Source organism: Gobio gobio (genome assembly GCF_949357685.1).
Source record: "Gobio gobio genome assembly, chromosome: 22".
NCBI classification, from domain to species: Eukaryota; Metazoa; Chordata; class Actinopteri; order Cypriniformes; family Gobionidae; genus Gobio; species Gobio gobio.
Genome location: NC_137118.1, coordinates 42,178,133 through 42,202,268, shown reverse-complemented (window position 1 = coordinate 42,202,268; position 24,136 = coordinate 42,178,133). Strand labels below are relative to the sequence as shown.

The following is a 24,136-nucleotide window of genomic DNA, read 5'->3' as shown; positions in this document are numbered from 1 at the left end:
ATACTTGATGTGAGACTTTTGATGTTGGATATTTTTGGTAGATAACAATTTAAAATGTTACATTTAACTTATTTTATTATTTGCATCATACTGTTTATGCATCATATTTTATTATTATGTTATAACACTTCCAAAGAATTGGAATATAGCACACAAGTTGTCCAAACTTTTTCTATCCTTTTTGGAGCTTGTCAGACGTGGTCATTGTGAAGCTGAGTAAATAATGGCAGAATTTCTACTGCTTTAATGCAAGATAAAACCATGAGCAAACCTGAATCATGTAGAGTTGAGCGATGCGGTACTCCTCGACGCTCATGGGCATGGGGATGCGGTACTCTTTGATCAGCATGATGGGCGTGGAGCGGGGCTGGGGCTGGAAACGCTCCGCTGGGTCAGGGGCAAATCCACCAGGATGGCCCTTAGCTCGAGTTCATCAGAGAGAAGGAGCCGAGCTCATTCTCAGACCTGGGGAGAAAACACAAACAGATCAGACATCGACGGTTGTCCGGGGAACACTTTTGAGATTTGTTGCGTAATATGGTTCTTCAGAGAACATATCAAAACATAATCAGTCTTCACCGTAAACCGCATAAATTTAGCAAAATTTGCTTAAATACTTAAAACAAAACAAACATTTCTATGAAAGTCTTAATATCTTGGGCAAGTTTGCTTCTTGAGTACATTTATGTTGTTTGAAGGATGTTGAGATACATTTACAGGAAAACAAGACAAAAATGCTGATTAATAAAATGACTAGATAATATCAGACAGTGTCTTTAAAAAGCAGCGGTCAGTATGAAAATTATTAATAATAATTAGGGCTGTCAAAAGATTAATCGCGATTAATCGCATCCAAAATAAAAGTTTGTGTTTACATAATATATGTGTGTGTACTCTGTTAATTATTATTTTTATATAAATACACATACAAGCATATATATATTTAAGAAAAAAATATTTTTATATATAAAACATTTATATTTATATATATTATAGATTATATAAATGTATATACAGTATATACATGCAAATATTTCTTAAATATATACATGAATGTGTGTGTATTTATATATAAATAATAATTAACAGAGTACACACACATATATTATGTAAACACAAACGTTTATTTTGGATGCGATTAATCGCGATTAATCTTTTGACAGCCCTAATAATAATATCTTATATGTGTTGATATATAGAAATAAAAAAACGAATTGCACAAACAGAACTATATCTGTATGTGTGTGTATACGTGTGTAAAAACAGCGGTAAAGCATCTTTAGAAACTATGTATTTCTCTGTTTACAAAGTAGCATATTCCATATTACTTCATAATCAGTCACAAAACCCAAAACTAGCAGATGTTCTGTATAATCACACACAGACATAGTGGTCTGAAACACATCCAGCGCAACCAACTCGCGACTAATAAATACAGTGTTACTGTACGGCAGAAGTGCTGCAATGGAATGACATCTATGCAAGCGGTTTCTAGGAACAAAACACAAGGGGCCTCGTTTTGACCTTCGGCTGCCGTAAGAAACGTAAATCCACCTGCTGATGACACAGAGGTCCGGCAGACACCGTAACTCTCCTGCAGTTCCACAGGGTGCGTCACATGACACAGGCCGCTTAGTGTAAGACGGATTATCCACAGACAACTTACCCAACTCTTCCCTGAGAGGTAAAGCGGTCAGCTGAGCGTGTGAGCAGAAAGGTGAGCTGGTGTAAACACAAACACCATAAGACTCATAAACAATCACCAACCATTGACTAAGCGACCATCTCAGGGCTCCCAAGAGGGGCCATGTTAGGTGCAACAGCTGTCAGAGCTAAAAATGGCATCCATGACGAAAAATATCTTGCTATTTGGTCTATAAATAGCTTGTATGGCTCGGTTACGTCACGCACACTTGCAGTAAAAAGGTTTGCACAGTGATTGCGCTGTCTTGCCCCTGGTGAAAAGGAAGCATTCAACACAATTACAATAGATTGGCTGGACCCTCGACGAGTCTAAAAATAGTAACAATAATCAAAGGCTGACAAAAGGAAAGGTTAGAGACCAAACTACTGTTTATCACCACTGCCTCATTCCAAGATACTCCAAAGCATAGGTATTATTAGAGAGAATTATAAGACACAGTTCACCAAAAATTGTAAATCGTCATTGTTTACACACCCTCATGTTGTTACAAACCTGCATTTTATTTTGAATTTAAATGTGTTTTTTTTTAATAATTATAAATAACTTCATTTATAATTTAAATGCTACAAGTCCACTACCGTAAGTAAATTTTTGGTTTTTTTAAGAAATGAATGATTTTATTCAGCAAGGGTGGAATAAATTAATGAAAATTCCAGTAAAGACATTTCTAATAAAATCTGTTTTTTGAACTGTCTATTCATCAAAAAATCCTATAAAAAATTTTTTTATCTTGGCTTCTACTAAAATATGAAGCAGCACAGCTGTTTTCAACATTGATAATAGTAATAATACATGTTTCTTGAGCAGCAAATTATCATATTAAAATGATTTCTGAAGGAATCTTGTGACACTTAAGACTTGAGTGTTGATGCTGAAAATTCATAGCCTGGATGCCAGCCGAACGTAGCCCCGCCCACAACATTTGAGGTCGGGAAGTTCGGTCTGGACTTGATCCATTGTGGAAAAACTATAGCGACAGAGCGTATTTAGGCCACGCCCATCCAGCGCTCTCCATTGACTTTGCATTGCGTGAGGCTGCATCCTTGTCATTTCGGACTTATAACAAAAAACAGAACAATGTCTGAAAGCTGATAGGTGACAAAGTGTACAGCAAACAAGCTAAAAAAACACAGAAATAAGTTTGTATAAGCTGTCGACCCCCAAAAAACCGAGAGTTTAAGGAGACAAAAGTGGATAAAGGCAGTAAAACGTGACGCTTCAGCAGGAAGAATGGGTACATTTTGGGATCCTGACACTTAATATGCCTCAGTATGCGCATGTGTGCAGGAAACATATTGTCACTGTTAAGTCAAATATCCAAATGTCAGTTTTATATATGATATTTCCTGTCGCTGATTACGTTCCCCTCTAGTGTGTGTACCTCTCAGTGTAATATAACGTGTCGCACTCTGGTTCAATGGCCTGTGTTTTTTGAGTCAACAAACTTCTGGGTTTTTGGTTGTGGGTTTTGCTTAGCTTGTTTGCTGTACACTTTGCCCGCTTTTAGACATTGTTCTGTTTTTGTTATAAGTCCGAAATGACAAGGAGGCCGCTTCACACAATGCAAAGTCAATGGAGAGCGTTCGATTGAGGTCAATGTATGCATTCATTTAATGGAAAAGAACAGCTGAGATATTCTGCAAAGCATCTCCAAACAAGAAAAAAGTCAGGTGCCTGTTTGGAACGACAGGATCTAAATTAATGATATCAAATAGTTCAGTATTTAGAAAGGACATCCATAATAACATTATCGCATTTATTCTCTTTTCGCTTATAAATATATATAAATATCAGAATTTCTCTGGTTTTGTCATTCTTCCACAGGATGGGCAATAAAAGGTCACAGCTGGAAGTGATTGTCGAGAGCAGGAACAAGCCTGTAATGGTCACCGCTTGTGAGTCACAGCTGCCAGCACTGGTGCAACTAGGTCAGCGACCCCGAACATTGCAGCTAGACCTGAAATATCAGCCAAATGCACTGAGACATCATCATAAAGGCCTAAGACGTTCTGCTGCATGCCACAATACAACAGTGACGAAGCCTGCTTCTTTAAACAGACATCTACCTATTCTTCAAAGAACATTACGGATGACATCTTCACTCCCACTGAAACCAGTTAGTCTGGATGCCACACCACTGCCGTCACCGGATCGCCAACAATGGATTTTGGAAACAAACCACAAGCACTATGGAATTAATTTGTGTCAGACGTGTCGCGCAACACTGACATATGTGACCATGGAGAGGGATTTTCAGCGCATTATCTTCCTATCTCTCACCAGCTGGTTAAAATGATACTGTACTGCATCCGAGCATGTGTTGTCATCGATCTGTAACGACAAAAAAGACATGCGCTGCAATTCACATCAGATGCAATTTTCCATAATTATGTTTTCGAAAAATTCCTCCCGTTGGCAAGTGTCTCCAGTGCCTATAAGAGGACAGTTCCCTACTGAGACCGCCTGTGTCCAAACAAACACACATACATACGGACACCACAATCCGATATCTTTTTTAAGCACATCTCGGAAGCTAAATGCAGAATACAGGAGTGTGTGAGCGACTAAAAAGGGGGCAATAACATGTAACGGCGTATAAATTACCATACAGCACTAGATGAGAAATGGAAAAGGTAATTGCTTGTTTGTGTCAAGTGTCCACATGGTAATATTGCATATCATCACATCGTCAGGGTCACATTTCAACAGGCTTTTTGACCTAGTAGAGAACCTGTCTGTCTCTAAATATAAACATACGAGGAAACGCTGTCTGAGCTAACAGTGCGTGTAAAAATGTTGACATCATTGAATGTAAGATTTCTCCCCCCTCAACCTCCATCTTAATACGTCAAGGCGTGTATCAGTTAAATTGCGAGGTGATGTGAGGCTGTTTGGGTCTTAAGAACGCCCCAAAAAAAATCACAGTCTGGACATCACAGATGAATTTGCATGTGAAAATCCTGTGGGATTCATGAGCATTCCATTAGAGACTTGGATCAAAAGCAGGAAAACAAAGCATGCAGATTGAACTCTCCGTCCCCTCAAAAAACACCTGTTTATCAGTTGCGTCGAGAAGCAGGCACTGAGATTCAAGACGTCTGTCCAAGCATAGACGTTTTACCTGTTAGATGGCGCTTATCATGCTGTCTATCCAACTGATCCGATCAATGGACAGAAAGCCGCCAGTCCACATCTCATTCCCAAACAGAAGCATTCTAGCATCCTGCCACCATTGCTGTGCTTTTTTATCCTCTGGTCTGAATGAAGATGTCATCAAACGCTGCCAGTTGAATCATCGTGGAAACATGAAGGGGGGGAAAAAAATGTATCTCTTTTTTTATCTCCTTCTCACTTGCAACCTTTTTCCTCTGCCGTATCGCCTGTATCCACCTCTTGTGGGGCTATAAAGCTCTGTTGCCATGGAAATGCAAAAGGCTGTTATGGGATTGGCTGGGGGTGGTGTGATGAAAGCGGCTCAGAGACGGCCCACTAACGGCTGTGCTCATGAGCGGCCCCGCCCCCTCCTGTTTGCATTCGCTCTTCCAGACTGACTGATAGCTATTAGATTCAGTCATCTGCGGATTAATATGAGCGCAGGTCTGTCAATAAGCATTATGCAGCATCAATGGCATAAAAGAAAATTAATGGGGGACAAATGAACAGGGAGGAGTCATTGAAACTGACATAATGACACCAACCTCATAAATTGACATGCCTTTAAACATTTTTGCAATTCCTGCACAGATTTTGGAGGGAAATCTGAGGAATTCTGTGGAACAAGTTTAAGCATGGTGAGGTAAATATTTAAAACAGTAGCTGATCGCATAATTAAATCAGCCAAGATATTTATTAAACAAACACACAAGGGAAAGGGGAATGCGTTGATGTTTACCAATGATGGCTGATCCAATTTTGTGGAATTTTGCAATCATTAATTCTGATCTGCCAGTAACTTTATACATTTCAATACTTTGGATTAATTATTATTTACACATGCAAAACCGTCAGTTTTGTGTACCGTTACACCGATTGTGTACCGATAGTTTTTTAGGACGGATAGTATGGAAATTGGAATGATACCAAAGTGAAGTCACGGTTCGGTACGGGTTCGGTACAGCAGTTTTACAAAATTGCTTTTTATTTATTTTTATTAAACAGTGGTTTACTGAAAAAAACTTGTGTCTGTCCTTAAATTAATTCAATTATTGCTAAATGTTTCTTAAAGATAATGCTGTAAACTATATAGGGACCCCTTACTGGCACACTACTATAATATTAAAGGACAGAGCCCAAACTATTAGCCTAAATTCAGCTTCTATATATTTTTAGATATAATAAATCAACAGTCAAATAACACATTGTATGCAAACATGTAAACTTCACATAAGGTAGATTTTGCATTAACTTCTAATTATAAAATTATGTTTTTTCTTTCTACAATTCTCCAATTTCTCTGTTGTTGAAATATAATCATTTATACACAGTGTCTGTCATCTTTTTGATGATTTATTTAAACATACATGAAATAATCAAGACATCACTAACAGGTTAAGTAGAATATAATTAATATATATAGGCTAATATAGTGCATATATTTAGTGAAAGAGTTGATCTCTCCAGTGAACTAACAGCTGTGGACACTGAATGACTTCTGAGGTAAATGTGATGCTACGTGACATTGTTTACAAGCTGTTTTATTGACGTCTTTCCACGGTTGAGACACTGATTGAGCGATTACATGACATTTGATATGTTTCAGTAAGTGTTAATGTATCCTCAACATACCTTAAGATATTAATTCATGTTTATTCTTTAGGAAGAGATGATCCTGTTCACTCGCACGTTTGATCTGTCACGTCACATTAAAGAGCGTCAAAAGGGCATTTATCGTTTGAATTTCGTGATAAAATTGACTGAATACTTAATATGTTCATATGGGAACTCGGATTGAAGTGTGTTCGGTGCTTAAAACAAGCCGACTGTTAACTGTTAAAAGATTGCGTTCGTACCGTTCGGCCCGAAACGATTCGGTACGAATATGTGTCCTGTTAAACCCCTAGTATGCATGCTTTTTGAGCTAATAATACTCACAATTAGTGGTCAGATGGGGTTTTAATAGGGATGGAAAAGTTATTGGTAAAAATAAAAAAATAAAAATAAACACGAACCATATGGTTCTCCGTGTGCCGGCGCGGTTCATCTCAAATCTAATGACGCAAAATAACGTATAAAACAGACAGACAGATTTAGGCTAATGTATGTTTCTGTAGTTGGATACACATTCTGGCTTCCCAATACATTACAACAGCAATGATCAAAAAGCATGGACGAAACAGTCACTCTTGAATGCGAGTGTGTATGCTCGACCATTACCCAGTCATTTACACCATCATCACCAGGGTGTTTATAGCACAAATTTGACACAGCCAATTTTAACATTCAAGAGCAAGACACGAAAGAGAACTTGTGCGGGCTAAGAAAAGATTTGTGTGTGTGTGTGTGTACTCATCTGAAGCACGCACACGGCTAGTAGCAGATATTGAGTTCTCTTTTAAGTCTTGTGTTCGAACGGACAAATTCAAACAAAAAAGTTATGTCAACATGCCCGTCTTGGTGAATAATCCTAGCAAACACAGTAGGTTATGTTTTAAGTAAAACACAAACAGTTGAGAAAGACACGTGTTGGCATTATTTTTTAAAAGGAAAGAAGCCTTTTCATGCTGTTTGTGTTTTTAATGTTAATCAAACAACAAATGCGAAAGAAATCACTCACTGCTCTTGGCTGAATAACTTCTCTAACTTCAATAATGATTCATCTTTATTTAATGTATACAGTAAAGATAATAATATGCAATGTTATTTTATATTAAATTAGTTTATTACATTTCTGTACCTGAAAACCACTGTTATATACCTGAAAAACAGGTATTATTATTTTATATGCATCTTTGCTCTATTGTATGCATTTGTGTTGTTGCTTGTAGTTTAAGTATTTGTTCTTATTTTGTATATTTTTATTTGACAAATGTAAATATCAATTACCTAATTAACGAAACCGTGAGCCTAAAACCGTGATAAAAACCGAACCGTGAGTAATTTGAACGGTTACATCCCTAGTTTTTAGTGACAAATATCAATATATAGATAGGAGGGATCATTTTAGTAGTTGACTTTAAAATGAAAATTAGCCCATGATTTACTCCCGCTCAAGCCATCCTAGGTGTATATGACTTTCTTCTTTCTGATGAACACAATCGGAATTATATTAGTAAATATCCTGATGTTTCCAAGCTTTATAAATGACAGTGATGGGATCCATTGAGTTTGCAGCTCAAAAAAGTGCATCCATCCACCATAAACGTATTCCACATGGGTTAATAATGGCCTTCTGAAGTGAATCAATGGGGTTTTGTAAGAAAAATATCCACATTTAAAACTTTATAAAGTATAATATCTAGCTTCCACCAGACTGCCTTCATCTTATGTAGAAAGTGTAACGCCTCTCACAGTTCAAAACGCTTACACTACGTTCTACACTGTAAAAATGATCGTGATTTTAACGGTAAAAGACTGTAAAAATGCTACGGTTAAAAACAGTCAACTGGTTAACAGAAAGTTTCCGTACAGTGAATAACTAATAGATCTAACCTTACATTTTATGTAATTTTACAGTAAAATAATAGTTTTTGAAAGTGAAAAAGAACAAGTCGTTGTGTAAATTACAGTGAAAAAACGTAAATTGACATTCCCAGAATTCCCTGCGTGATACGTCACATTTGATGTATTTTCATTGAATAAATTTCTTTCTTATTCGTTTTTCAGATTTTTTATGATCAGTTTTGTACATTTGGGTTTTATGTTACATTTAATGTTATAAAATAAATGTTTATTGCATTTTTTTTATTTCATGTGTGTTACCATGATGGTGTTTAGTGTTAGTGTGATCGGCACTGTGCACCTTCTATTTATTAGTGTTGTCCTCTTAAAAGCTTTGATTCATCATGTGACTCTCATCACCACCGTGATTGGTCGTCGTCAGTATATGCCAAAGGTACATAACAGATATTAGCATTTCAATAGACTGGTAATTTAACATTATTTCAGTTAATGAAATACGGTTATTTACTGTAAATTTAACTTAAATCTGTAAAATCTAAAATGTTGCTACCATATTTTACACGGTAAAGTTCTGGCAACTACAGCTGCCGGTTTTTTACCATACATTTTACGGGGATTGTAGTGAAACGTCTCGCCAGTTACTCTTTCTTCATAAGTTGAATATGGAAGGCGGTATTATTATAAAAGCTAGATATTTTACTAGGGGTGGGAATCTTAAGGCACTTAACGATTCGATCCGATTCCGATTCCGATTCTGGGAGCAACGATCCGATTCCCAAAACGATTCTTAACATACATTTTTGGTAACTAATTATCCTGCTGTGCAAATACATGAACTTTACATTTTAACCAAAATTGGAGCTAATATGTTTTTTGTTTATAGTTAGAATATGTTTGACAGTATTGCCATATTAAAAATGATTATGAAGATTTCTTTCAATACTTTTATTTTTTTAACAAAGTTATATTCAAGATTAACAAGCTCTAATGAAACATAGTAAGCCAAACAATTGCAAAGAACAATCATTCAGAATAAACAGTTCTCAATTTACAACTAAGTGTGACAATTTTTCAGTTTCTTTAGAACATTTTAACAAAAAATGTCTTTAAAGCAAAAAAATAGTTTACTTTGGTTAGAGCCACAAAAAAATATTTAAAACATAGGCTAATGCAGAAGAAAAACAACTTTAGCGCTCGCGGAGAAACCAAATTCAGTGTGTGCGCATAACATCTCACATGAGAACTTGCCGAGCTGCAACAGTCATGTTAGAGACATTTAACGAATCACTCGCCAAAACGAAGCCTTGGTTCAGAATTTTCCATTCGTTTGAAAAATTGTGCAGTAGCTCAGCAATATTCGATAAGTCATTCCAAAAATTATGCCACTGATGTTTGTAGGTTTATATCTATAATAGGAGTGTTATTAAGCATTAATGGCAAGGAAAGCGCCGTATAGCCTACTTGAGCACCACTTCATTATTTTGGCCCAGAATTTCGTTTGTTGGAATATGAACTTAATTTAGAAGTGCTTTTGAAATTAAAAACTTTGCATTTAATAGGCAAAATAAATTTTTGAAATGGGGAGGCCGCAGCGAGCGCAGACTCAGAGCGGCCAGAGAAACGGAGGAGCGACTGCTGTAAGGCGCTTGTGCAAAACTGCGGAAAAACTGCATAAAACGTGAGGGTGTTGAACCCTCTCACCGGGAAGAGTGTCCCCACGGATGCAACGCCCATGAGCAGGTTGTAGTTTGTCCATTTTACCTTAAACGAAGCCAATTCACCAGCATTCGAACGTTCGCCTCACAGTGGTAAAGTGGCCTTTTGAATTAAACACAGAATCGATTGTGAATTTTTGAGAATCGATTCTGAATCGTTAGATAATTAATCGTGATGCATCAACCTTTTCTCCCACCCCTATATGTACTTTATAAAGTTTTAAAAATGAATATAAAGCCTGAAGCGAATCGAATCTGAAGTGGACCCCGTCACTGCCATTATAAAAAGCTTGGAAGCCTCAGGACAATCTAAATGTGCCATAATTGAATAATTTAGGCTATATCAGCACTATATCGCCCATCCTGCACTCTAAATATCCACATGAGCCAATGAAAAACCTTTTGGTTCGACCACTAACCACAATCCCTTGTCTTTCAGAAGTGGAATTTGTACTGGGTCTCTTTCCAAAAATACAACGAGGAATTTGAGCTGAAGCCACCACTGCTGTACTGTCTTACAACACTTAGTGTGTACTTTCCGATCACAAGTAAGGTACATTCATCTAATGTGCAGTAAAAGGAAACTGTGATGCAACCAAAGACAAAAAAAATATGTAAAAAGACATCTTTTACCTCATATTTTATCACTAGGTCTTAAATTGCAAAAGATATCTGGACAGATGCCATCTGTCTAGTTTGCTCTCGAGAACATTGTGTTCTAATGTTTAACCCAACTACAGACATTAATGGCCACTTTGTTTTACTTTAAAGTAACCTCCAACTCAGCTTGAGCTCATCTCATTCTGTTATTAATCTTTCAAAACTTTTAAATGATTATTTGCATGCACCAAAATGTCCCTTAAACATCTGAGAGAGCATGTTCTTGTTTAACCAATGCAAAGGTTGCACTGGAAAAACTTGCATAATAATATATGCCACCACAATTCACTTTAATGAAAACTATCAATGATGAATATTGGCTCACTAAAGCCACGCTGCGTTTCCCAGAAACACATCGACCTCTGAGATTAATTCACTTAAACAGTGCTAATGTGAGGTCGGCCCGTAGATTAGATATGCGTGACATTTCATATGGCGCTGCCTTAAGCTGTGCAGGGAAGCTAAGAGCTCTTCATTGATTTCTTTAAGGTTGGCGTCCACGACGATTGGGCATCTCGAAGCGGTGTGCAATTACAACAACGCATCAGGTTAGTTCGTCAGCACAGCGCTTCCAGACATCCGATTTCATACGGAATGCCTACAGGAGGGAAATTGAAAACTATTATGATAACAAGATGATGACGTAGCTAAATTCATCTGGCATAAACTAATTAACACTATTTATTTCAATAATTACTTATGGTTACTTTATTGTGATATAATGATAGCCACATGCCATTGTTTTAACTGGTTAATATTTTGCTTTAAAATTATCATATTAAATAATTTCTTTAATATTTATACAACCGTTCAAAAGTTTGGGGTCATTATGTTTAAAGAAAAGAATGCTTTTATTCAGCAAGGATGTATTAAATTGATCAAAAGTGACAGTGAGTGAACCGTTTTCAACATTGATAATAATCATAAATGTTTCTTGAGCAGCAAATCAGCATATTAGATGATTTCTGAAGGATCATGTGACACTGAAGACTGGAGTAATGATGCTGAAAATTCAGCTTTTCATCACAAGAATTAATTACATTTTAAAATATAATAACATAGATAAGTTATTTAACATTGTAATATTTCACAATATTGCTGTTTTTACTGTACTTTTGAACAAATGAATGCAGCCTTGGTGAGGATAAGAGACTTCTTTAAAAAAACTATTAAAAAAACCTTACTTTTGTAGCTACATTTTTAAAGAAACAAGTGTTTCCGAGTTTAAGCAATATCATGAATCAAGAAACGTCACTTTTACCGCTATTGTGACAACCACACTTAAAACCTTAAAAGAAGTGGTATGCATGTCTCACTATGAGATGTTCAAAAACAGGAAGCATGTTGGGGACTTTGGGTATGTTTGACATTTCACATCCTTCTAGCCGACCTGCCAACGGAGCCTGTTGTGTTCAGCACCAAACGCCACTCATCCGTTATCCAGCCATCAGCAGGTTTCCATTAACAGACCCGTCTATCTAGCAACGGCAATTTGTTAAATTTAATTGATCTGAAGTCCTCTGGCGTCTCAACGCTGCCGACATAACGCAGACGCAGGAGTCTGACACTTGCTGGCTCTGAAGGCACATGACCCACGTCACTAGTCCAGTGTAAATGCTGAACATGACAAAATAAAACTGGATTTTTAAATGCAACGGCAAATCCATGAGCACACATTAGTGACAAAGAACTTCCTTCTGTTTCCTTTGCTTTGGACACACTGTGTAACAGGACAAAGAACAAGGGAGTGTTTTGAATATTACAATCGTTGGCTATTGTGATAAATATTCTTGTACAACTCGATAGAGGAGAATAAAAGGGGTTATTTGATACGGGCATCACTGCCTTAAGAATTAACACCATTATCTCATTTGTAGATGTCAAAGGTTAAATCTAATTCCTTATAAATGAAACAATTAGCAGTGCCTGCTAAGATTTTAACGAACCTCTAACCTTCAGTAAATTCAATGTGTCTTGTTGAGACATATTGTTGTGCTTGCTAAGTGATCAGAATTACGATTTCTATTTGGTGGACGACAAAACAAGTAAAAAAAAAACATTTAGATGGAAGACCATCTTTTAAATGGAAGTCTAAAGAACAAAATACCACAAAAACCAGAGGGAAACCACTAGAGATGTGCACGAGTACTCAGACGTCACAGTGACGATCGATCCTGAAATCTGACAAGTGAAACTATAGATTTGAATCACTTTGATTATGAAAATATGTGCAAGATGTGCAGCTGCCTAACATATTGAGAACACTATTCAGTTTAGAGCTGCAACTAACGATTATTTTTTCTGTCGACTAATCTAACGATTATTTTTTCGATTAGTCGACTAATCTAACGATTATTTTTCCGGATTAATCTTATGATTCTTTTTTACTGATTATTGTACTTCGAAGAGGGTAGTGAATTTGTATATTATTTTAACATGAAATCAATGAATGATGACAATATTTATTGTATTTCAGGAAGGGTAGTGTACATAGTAGGCTATGCCATTTTATAAAGAAATATATGAACACAAGAAGCTTTTTAAACATAATATATAATGATACTATTCATCATAAAATGTATACAGAGTAGGCCTAATTAGGAAAAGTTGTTTACTATAGTAGTTGAGTATGATTTACTTATTGATTTGTGTCAATAGTAAACGAAAATGCACTTGTATTTATCTGCAAAAGGTTCACATACAGGAGCTTTCAGCATAGTTTTAATATAGTATAACTAGTTGTCTATTTTGAAGATGCATGTGCATAAACAACGACTAAAGCTGCCAGAAGTTTTAGCCCAAACTTCAAAGACACATTTAAATGATTAAAGCTAGAGGCATATCTTAACTTTAATGTTACTTTAATCATGCAAACTACCTATATACAGCATGTTATTATGCATATGTGTTTGGGACAGAGCGGAACCAGGTCGCATTAACAGGAGATATATGCAGCCCATAATAAATAAAAGCACGAGACGTACTGGGGTCGGAGAAGAACCCCGGAAAATGTGACCGTCTGTTGCAATACACGCGCCACGGTTCAGCTGCGCGAGAGAACACTGGCAGGAGGGTTGCCAGGTTTACACAACAAAACCCACCCATTCGTTACTCAAAACTAGTCCAAAACAAGCCCAATCGCGTTTCGGGGAGGTTCTCTGGTAAACATCGCGTTCGGGGGGTTAAATATGTGTGTTTTTTGCATGGCTGCCGGCTAAAATTCTCATTCCCGGGGCTAAATATCACATAGGCCTAATTGGGATCGCTTCAACCCACGGACATGAGACACAGCCCGCGGCAACAGTGTAGAAGTAGCCCAATTCCGCGGAAAAAAACGGGACTTGGCAACACTGACTGGCAGTGTGAAAGCTCCCGCTCTCCACGCGCACAGCACCTGCTCTGCCACCGCGCGCAATGTGAAACCATAGTTGCCATGTCCGCGTATAACACGCGACTTTGGGCTTCTTTTTTTGGCAAGTCGCGTTAAAAAATCACGAGTCGCGGGTTGCGGTTTTTTGGGCTTATTTTAAAAAATGTGGTTGCTTGTTAGGAAAATATAATAAGCAACTTCGTTTCTTTACATTTATGGTCGCTGTTTTGTCCAATACATTGCCTGACACTGTCTTCTCACAGCTAATAGCAGGGCCGGCCCTGACCAATTTGCTGCCCTAGGCAAGATTTTACTTGGTGCCCCTTGTGTCAAGGTTTAGCACTACATGTTATCAGTCTTTGGAAACACTCGTACTGTTTTATTTTTGTAATGCATTGATGTTTTATTTTTATATTTATTGTTGTTGTTTTATATGATGTCCAGTCCATTCTACCCCGTCATTATGTTCATGATATTATTTTTTTTATTTATTTTTTTTAAAGGCTGATGATAGTCAAACTATACAAAGATTGCACCTATGCCACATTACAGCCTAAACACAAAGAGCAAGAGTGCATCTAACATTCATGTACAAACTATTTATTGAGAACTAGCAAAAGTATTTGTTTTCCAGTAGATGGCAGCAATATTCCACTAAACTATGAGCATTCATGTTTTCACCAGGAATTAAACCGAAATTTAGATATTTAATGTGAATTTTACATAAAATGTTGCTATTTTAAATAAACCTGTATATAAATATAATTACTAATTTGGGCAAATACATTTTAAAATTGCTATACACCCCCTTAAAACTGCACAACTGCAGAGTTAAAACATAGGCTATTAAAAAAGTGATATTACATGCGTTTAATATTTTTATATTATTTATTTTTTTACAAAATCACACTGGCTGTGGCCTCTGGAGAACCCAGAACAGCTGCTTGCATAAAGTTTAAGGTAAAAATAACTGGAATTAATTAGCAAACATTAGTATTTTACTACTATGCAATTAAATAAACTGTTCATTAATTTACCTACATCACTTTACTTCTGTCTTTACACTGCAAAAAAATGCTCTTCTTATTTAAACAAGAATATTTTTCATGTTTCCAGTCCAAATATCAAAAAATTCTTAAATCAAGGTGCATAAGTAAAATGACATAAGACATTTTTCTTGTTTACTTGAAAATAAAATCAAAATGAAGTGAGTTTTTGCTTAAAACAAGCTAAATTATCTGCCAATGGGGTGAGAAAAATAATCTTATTTCTGTTTGGGACAGAAACAAGATTTCAATAAGGAACAAGATTATTTTTCTCACTCCATTGGCAGATCATTTTGCTTGTTTTAAGCAAAAACTCACTTCATTTTGATTTTATTTTCAAGTAAACAAGAAAAATATCTTCTGTCATTTTACTCATCTAGTAAATGCACCTTGATTTAAGAATTTTTAGATAAACAAAACACAAATACTAAGTAAGAAGAGCAGTGTATCCCTTATCTTTCCTGCATCAGAGGGCTTCTGTCTTTTTAGACACTTCAATTCGGCCATCCGTCATAAATATTCAGGCAACTTACACCGTGTCAACACCTGGCGCGAGCGGCCAAGCACCTTAAAAAATGAAAGCAATCCTTTCTGCGTTGGATGCGGCGAGAGGCGACGCGACACAACAAATTCCCCTAACGATAAACTGATCGTGCGTTGTATTTCTGACGCACTTCAAGTAGATCGGCGGGGGGAGATTGATGAGGCGGACCGGGAAGAGGCGGGGGACTTAGTTAAGTTTTTTTGCGCTTTACTTGGTAATATTTCGAAATTAATATTAATAAAATAGTATCAGTAATACATTTTGGCGCCCCTATGGATGAGTGGCGCCCCTAGCATTTGCCTATTCCGCCTATGCCACGGGCCGGCCCTGGCTAATAGCCATTCAGTGCAACGACAAGTGCTGTAGTAATCCGTCCTTTTATATCCCGCCTCCTTCTCCCCCTCATTGAAGAAAAATCGCGTTCAACGTGCAGGCATGTGACGTTATAAATGCACGTAATGATAGTTAGTAGACTTAAATAGACGTATACATTTTTACAAACAGTAGCACAAGCAGAGATGGAGAGGAAAGAGGGAGGAGAGGCACCTAATTTAATTAAAAAAATATTTTTGTGTATGTAATGTATTTAAAATTACAGGCTATTATAAAAAAAACAAGTCTATTAATAATAACAGTAGGTATGGTTCGAATTTATTTTATTTTAAATATGTGGCTATATTGCAGCGCTCTAGTGCTTGTGTCCCAATGTGCACACTATCCATCCTAAATAGTGTGACATTAGTAATTTTCAGTACTATTTAGGGCAGATAGTGTGCACAATGAGATGTAGGGCTTATCTTTTTCACGGTTTGCAGTGTGCGTGTTCACTACTTACTGCCCCTAATATGTGTGCACTAACTCCGACTATGGGTTACCATAATTGGCCTCCATGTCACTCTTCACTCTCCAAACCTCTTCTGTTCACAGCTGATCGGAGGATATTGTGTGTCCTTTATTGGAATTTGATGATTTTTATAAAATCACATCTGTTTTTGCTTTTCAAACTCTGAGAGGTTTCAGTTTAATATGTTGCAGGCTCATTTATTGATAAAAAAATGATTTATTATAAATAATATTGATGATAATAAATAATATAATAATATTGGGCTTGTTTTGGGCTTGTTTTTGAAGCTGCGGTTGCTTATTTGTCTCGCGAGAGTTGGCAACACTGTGTGAAACCGGCATTACAGAGCGAACAAAGCACAGTTTTATTCGGCTTCTGTTTAAAGTACTCCCACACTTTTGAATGTCGCAGTCTGGCTTTATATGATAAATGATCATTTTCACTATGCCCGGGAGCAGAAGCTGCCATTATTCTAGATCTTCTGTTCCATTCTAGAACGTAAATAATGTGCCGCCGACGCGTCGACGCATTTCACGCACGTCGACGTATTTTCGTAGTCGACGTCATCGACGACGTCGACGCGTCGTTGCAGCCCTAATTCAGTTTCAGCTCAAATGCAATGCCTAACATTATGGACTATGATTGGGTTATTTGAGACTTCAAAAAAAAAAAAAAACATCAATATTATTAATAATCCATGTAGAGTTGTTTTTCCCCGTCATATTTTTTCAATAGTAGGCCTATGATTGTTTTTTTTAAGTTGATTCATGGCCCCTAGAAAATTTTGTTGTAGGAATATCTGAACATGAAGTGTTAAAAAAAAAAAAAAAAATTGTGCCTCTGCTTTAAAGTATCTAAACCCTTCTAGCTTCATTATTTATTTTTTATCAACACTTGAATGTAGGTAATTTAATTAAAAAAAGCAACATGTTGAGCAAAAAGTTGAGAAAATCGTGTTTTTGTCAAAGACTACATCTAGGTCATATTCAGAAGGATGATCAAAACACAGATGGAGTAGATTGAGTCCATCAACACTCAAAGTCCTGTAGCTCGTCCTGGGTCAACATCTCATTCAGTAACATTAGGCAGTTTTGATTTACAGTATATGTTGGTGATTGCGTTATTTTACATGTGCATAAGCAATGCTTCTACCACTTGTTTATGCTTCTTCGCCTGTGTTCTGATCCAGAGATTCTGTTCTCTTTCAGAAGATGCGTAATAGCGCCCCCTACCATATAAGAGTGAAAACATTGGATTGCCGGCATTTTCCGTTAATGGCAGGGAAAGAAAGAAAATAATTTCTCGTCATGGCTAGGAATGTCTGAAATCACTTGATATTGTAAAATAAAATACAGTTCAGGTGCGAGATGTGCAGCATCAATCTACCATACATAACATTATAATGAAAACACTATTGAATGTTGTGGATTCTTTATACTTTAGAAGCCCGTCTTTCAGCGCGTTGTTACGAGAATAGTGCATCCACAACGGGAGTAACATTTTCTAGCTAGCACGTAATTTGCATTTGCGTCCTTTTGTGCAGATACAAGTTGTAATGTTATGTTTTTGTTGTGTATCTTATCTATTTAGGACAGAGGTTTTCAAACTTTATGATGCCAAGGACCCCCAAATATGATGAACCTTTTATGAGGGACCCCCTAAAAACAACATATTGTTTCCAAACTTAAATTGGCTATACTTAATGTTGGATGTATAACCCTGAAGAAGAATATTTTCTATTACAAATTATTTGTATAAGAAACTTACACCAGAAATGTAAGCAGCTTAAAGCTACACTGTGTAACTTTTTTAGTTTATTCTTAGCTAAAAACACTTAGTTCTTTCAAAAATGTATGTGCTCATTAATGTATATTTACTTCTTTCAAGTAATAAAGTATTCTCGTAAGTTTATAATATGCCATTGAAAATACATACGGGTAAGGGGTTTGAATGCCGGTCGCCATGTTGCCTCTCCATCTTGAAAGTACATTAGCCAAAGAGGGACATACCCGTAAATTCAAGCTTCGCCTTTTCCGTTTTAACACTCGATGGCACCGTGTCGAATGTGGACGAGGTCGAACTGGAAGACATGTTAATCTTGGACTAAATCGGCCACCGTAGGAGTTAAAACGAAATCGGAATTGAGAGGAATAGAAACTAATATTCACTGGATGGTCATATACCTTTTCACCGCTAGATGGGGGAAAATATCACACAGTGTAGCTTTAAAGGGGTGGTAAACCACGATTTCACTATTCTAACTTTAGCTAACGTGTAATGTTGCTGCTTGAGCATAAACAACATCTGCAAAGTTACAACGTTCAAAGTTTAAAGCAAAGGGAGATATTTGCTTTTAAAGAAATCAGTTTCTAAGGACTACAGCAAACGGCCAGTAGGCGACTACACACATTCCTCCAGGGTTGGTGACATCAACAGGCTCAATATTTACATAAACCCCTCCTCCCAGAATATTAAATAGGGGGGGGGGGGGGGCATTTTGTATCGCGGCGCTGTTGTGGTATAACGTTAGTTAGGCTGGAGTGTTGTTGCCGCGATGCCAAGGAAACGCTGTTATTTTCATCCGGATTGCAGGTCTGGGGTACTTGCTCTGTTCAGCCTTCATAGGGACGGGGGTGCGTTGCAGAGCGTTTAACACACAGCATGTTATATGCACGTGTGTTTGAGTCAGCGGGGAATCAGGCGCGCGCAGGGCTCCCTGCAGCACATCTCACGGAGGAAAACTTCCACCATCTTCGCGAGTTCAATGCCGGATTTGCACAACGTCAGCTGCGTGAAAAAAACACTGCCGGTGCGTGGATGCATGACGCGCGCGCTGCACATTTCACGGAGGACAACACAAACCTCCACAAACTTCGCGAGTTCAATGCAGGATATGCGCAACGGCTTGTCCTGAAAGCTGGATTTACAAACAGAAGCTGTTTACGGGCCACAACCTGTAAGTCTGATTTATTTTTCATCGATGTGTTTTCCTGTAATAGGTTGTAGCAAGGAAGTAAACAGATGACAACGCTGTTCTGCAAACCAGTCTGTTAAAAGCTCATTCATACTTAACGTTATCCGACGAACACCTAACATTACAAACACTAACGTTAAAATCTCAACAGCGAACCTGGCATTAGTGTAAATGATTCTTTGATTAGAGCTTTTATGTATTGTTTATCTTCAGGCATGCTAAACATGGTTCTGTGTGTGATTTGGCTAACTTACTAGTACAGCCAGTGCTTAGTGTTCGTTTTGGGTTAGTTCTTGCGACAGATATTTGGCTATAATCGTTCTAAAAATACAAAAGTTAAAGTGCCATTCAGTAGCGATCACTATAGACCCGCAGTCTTTACTCTTGAGGACTGAACAGGTTCTGCTCGATCATCTTCACTCAAATGTTCTGGATCTGATTCGGGCTCATATGGTTTTATTGACGCCGACCAAAGCACAGCCTCCAGGTAAGGGGCGTGGCGTTTCCGATAAATGTGCACTGCGGTTAGCGAATCAGAACACACTGGGCCAGCTAACCAATCAGAGCCCATTGCGTATTTTTGAGGGACTGGCTTCATACAACCCGGAAAGCATCAGACCGTTTTACAAGGAGGGACAGAGCAGTGTAGAATAAAGGTCAAATATATGAAAAATAAGGCAATTTTTTTTAAAACGAAGCATGAATACATGTTACAGTGCACCCCACAAACACAATCAAGCCTTCAAAAGAATGTGTTTTACCACCCCTTTAAGTATTGCGTTAGGAATACTGCCTTACAACCCCAGTGAGCGAGATAAAGGGGACTATAGTGAGAAAAACTCACTAGAAAGATACAAAGTAAACATATTATACGGCAAGAAATGTTTGGTCCAATTTATCTATTTTTGCTTTGTCTTTTTATTCTCTGTAATTTTCTGGGGACCCCTTAGAACCTTCTGAAGGACCCCTGAGGGTACCCGGACTCCAGTTTGAAAACTGCTGATCTAGGATAACTGATTAATCGCCTATAGGATGTCAACGGGCTTCAGTTTAATGATGTTCATTCATTCTTCAGCTTCACCTCATGCAAATATTCCATTTAGATGTTTATTTTTCGAAAACATTGATGCATTATTTACAATCTAGCAATGTTATTTTGCTAGTCATATTTTTTTTTTTGTCAACATTAATTTCCATTTTAGTCAGGAACTAGCTTGAGACTTGTCTGTGAAACTGGGGGTTAATGTCTTAAAAAGTCTGTGTATGTAAAGTACAATACTTTTGCATGGTAAATGTGCCCAAAAAAAATCACTGCCATAACAAGAATAACAAATAATCCATTCCAAAGTGTTTCCTTCTTACTAAACGCACACACAGACGATGTGCTTTGCTTCCAACAAAGCTTTTCCGAAAACACCATAAAATTCTTATCAGAACATCCGAAGTCTCTTCTGCTTGAGCTAAATTAGAGGCAAATAAGTCGGAGACAACGCGCCGCTACACAAGACACATGAATAAATGGAGGAAGAGGAAAGCGCAAACAAACCCTTGACGTGAGGGGCGGATGATGAGAAAAGGCAGTTTATTTATAGAGCGGGCCAGCTGATAGTGGCTCGCCTCCGTGCTCACTCGTTTCTTTAAATTATTGTAATAAATCACTCACCTCACGGGGATTTGAGCTCAGATAATCGTCAGCCACTCATATCATGCGGAGCTTCTACTCTGAGCTATTAAAAAGCCTTTTTAGGGGCCGGTCGCAGGAAATATGGAACATTGAGAAAACGGCTTCCGTCGGGAGTCTGAGATGGTACGTCGCTGGTGTTGGCGGAGCACATTAGGGGGCTCGGGGTATAATGCATGAGTTTCATAAGGTGGATACATGATGCGACTGCTGATATGCTGTTGGGTAATGGGGAGGAACAAATAACGTGGCTAGGAGGGAAAATGCAAAAACACAGTGACATACAAATGCAACCAAACACATATCAACCAAAGAAAATCATAGGTAGGTAGCCATGATAGGGATAAATATATGCAAATATGACACCTGTATGCTGAGAACATATCATTTTAGACCCGGTTCAGTGATACGCTGATGCGAAGCACAAAATTTATCAATGGCAATCTTTTCCCAACTCTATCTATTCTCCTCCTGCGTTGCTTTGCGTTGCAAATACCTGCTGTGATAACAAATGCAAATCTAAAAACCTCACAATAAAATGCAAATCGCTTAGCAAGTGAGCAACAAGGCTGTTTCGACAGAATGATGAAAGGGGAGATGTCGTAAACGGGTCGCTGTGTGCGGTGGAGGGAAAATTCCACTGGCCCTGGTACCCTATCAGATTAGCCTGGCGTGGCCATACTCAATTGTAGTCAGAATATGAGTCTGGTACCGCTCCATTGAGCTTTGATTATGGGGCGTGTTTCAACCGAGCCAGGAAAGACCACAATTGGATAGACCCACAACCAATCAGAGCAACGGAGCGACGCGTAACGTTAGTTGTCAAATGTCAACAGAACTCAACTGCACTGTGTTGCCAAGTCCGTGTTTTTCTCCATGTCCGCGGGTTGAAGCGACCCCAATTATGTGATTATATAAACCCAGGAATGCGAATTTTAGCAGGCAACCTTGCCAAAATAACATATTTTGCCAACCAAACGCCATTTTTTTCCGGAGAACCCCCCGGAAAGTTATTGTTTTGGGCTATAGTTTTGAGTAGCAATTGTGCGCGACATTGCAAAAACACTTGGAAACCCTGTCTGCACGCACGCTGGATTAAGTAACGTTACAAGAAAAAGATGAGTGTAAACGATCTTTGCCAGTAATAAAATAATTTAAGGATACACAGAGTACTTACCAACACGATCATCGTTTCTGAGAGAAATAGTGAAGGTGAACGCATATACGAACAAGTTCTCCGTATAGGATAAGAGCAAATTCAACCCAAGAGCCTTCGATGACGTGGATGATTACGTTACTGTTTATCATCTGTCCATCATCGTCTAAAGCCCGCCCTGACAATTTCATTGGTCCGAACAGTTTCTGTTCGGGCATAATTACTCCTCTATGGAGCGAGTCCAGACCGAATTGCCCGAGCAAAAAAAATTGTGGGCGGGGCTAAATTCGGCTGATATCCAGGCTACTATCAGATATGAACTCTGAGAGAAACTCGGCCGAATCGCAGAAGCCTCGGCACAGACTCCAGCATCAATGCAGCTAATCGACTAGCTGGTGTTTCTGGCTTCCATTAGCTGGTAATGATGAAAACCATAAATGGAAATACTGCAGTTTTGATGCAGTTTTAATGTTTCAACATTAACCTGCGTGCAAATATTCAAAGGGCAGAGCAAATATGAAAAATCAGTTTGTAGAACAGAACATCTTGGGCTGGCATTGATTTTTATGTGAAATTAGCATAACTTGAAGCTTGAGAAATCGATTGCACTGTTGAATACTGCATCAGGTGTTTGATATTGAGTATCATTTCACAGCCAGGAGATTAAACACAAACCTCACACGAAAACTAAATAGACTCATCTACAAACTCCAGCACATACAACAGTTTAACACAACTAGGGTAAACGTACCTTAAGCTCATCAAAATCTACATTGAGACATTTTAGTGCACAGGGTATTGGTTTGAATACAAGAAGTTATGGTAAAATAAAATATTAATCTCTCACAATAATATTTTATTTTAAATGACAAACGCATCTAAATTAAGATATACATCATTAAAAGCAAAAAGTCTGGCTGTGCTTAACGGGGACATGTTTGTACCCTTTACACCCCTGTTGCCATTAAGCTCACAACATGTTTTTTGGGGGAAATTCTTGTTTATTTTAAACAACATTTTTAAAGAATAATTTTATAAAGATTAACTTGAAGTGACAACCATGAGTTAATATTTAAAGTCTGTTTATGAAGTATTTCCATAGACGTTTAATGTGGATGAGCTTAAAGGGAGCACACTGAGCTTTATTGGAACAGCAAACCTTTTTTTAATAAATAAATATTAGTAAATTACATTTAAAAGGGACAATTTTCCTAAATAAATAATCTAGGTCATGTATTAAGTTCATACATATTTTAATATGAACAGCTATAATCGAAAATATCTATGAAATTATACTTTTTCTTATTGATATCCCACTGAAGCTGTGATTTTTATAGTAGTGCCCCTTTAAGCTCACCTTGCAATAATATGAAGTCTTTAAAAAAAATACAGCAGTGTAAAACCACAGAACATCAATAAACTGTAACTGTATAATATAATGAATTTAAAAGTACAAGCCAGCAATGCCTGTGAAGTAATATATTAGTGTAGCACACAGTCTTAAACAGCTAGTAAGCTAACAATGTTCAGTAGCACCTGCGCTATGTTGCTAAAACTATCTTTTGGATCTAACTGTAATAATTTCCCACATCCAGGTTCCAGGTTATAATATGCAAAAGTCTAAAAATTAATCTCTTAATTTTGCAGTAAGAAGTTAAAATTTTAGAAAATAAAGGCTTAAACGTCTAAAAAAAAATGCACATTTAAGGGGCTACTCTTTTGGTAAAAGTTTTCAGACAGTTTTCAAAATGGCCGCCAGACAGTGTGAACACATGAATATCCATATCTCAGTGGGCAATGGTCTGATTAGCTTGACATTACAG

The 24,136-nt window shown here is 37.5% G+C and overlaps 1 protein-coding gene across 7 annotated transcripts in view; it reads right to left on the bottom strand.

Moving 5' to 3' along the window:
• Nucleotides 1–24,136, bottom strand: part of pitpnm2 (phosphatidylinositol transfer protein, membrane-associated 2) — a 91,288-nt gene that overhangs the window by 53,785 nt on the left and 13,367 nt on the right. For 4 of the 7 annotated variants that reach the window (XM_079804983.1, XM_079804986.1, XM_079804985.1 and 1 more), the window contains exon 2: nt 272–465. In XM_079804983.1, the coding sequence (XP_079661109.1) occupies nt 272–349 (78 nt within the window). In that variant the 5' untranslated portion in view covers nt 350–465. Of the gene's footprint in view, nt 1–271; nt 466–1,666; nt 1,804–4,826; nt 5,116–24,136 lie in introns of those variants that run through there. The other 3 variants (XM_079804987.1, XM_079804989.1, XM_079804984.1) reach the window with 3 other exon arrangements.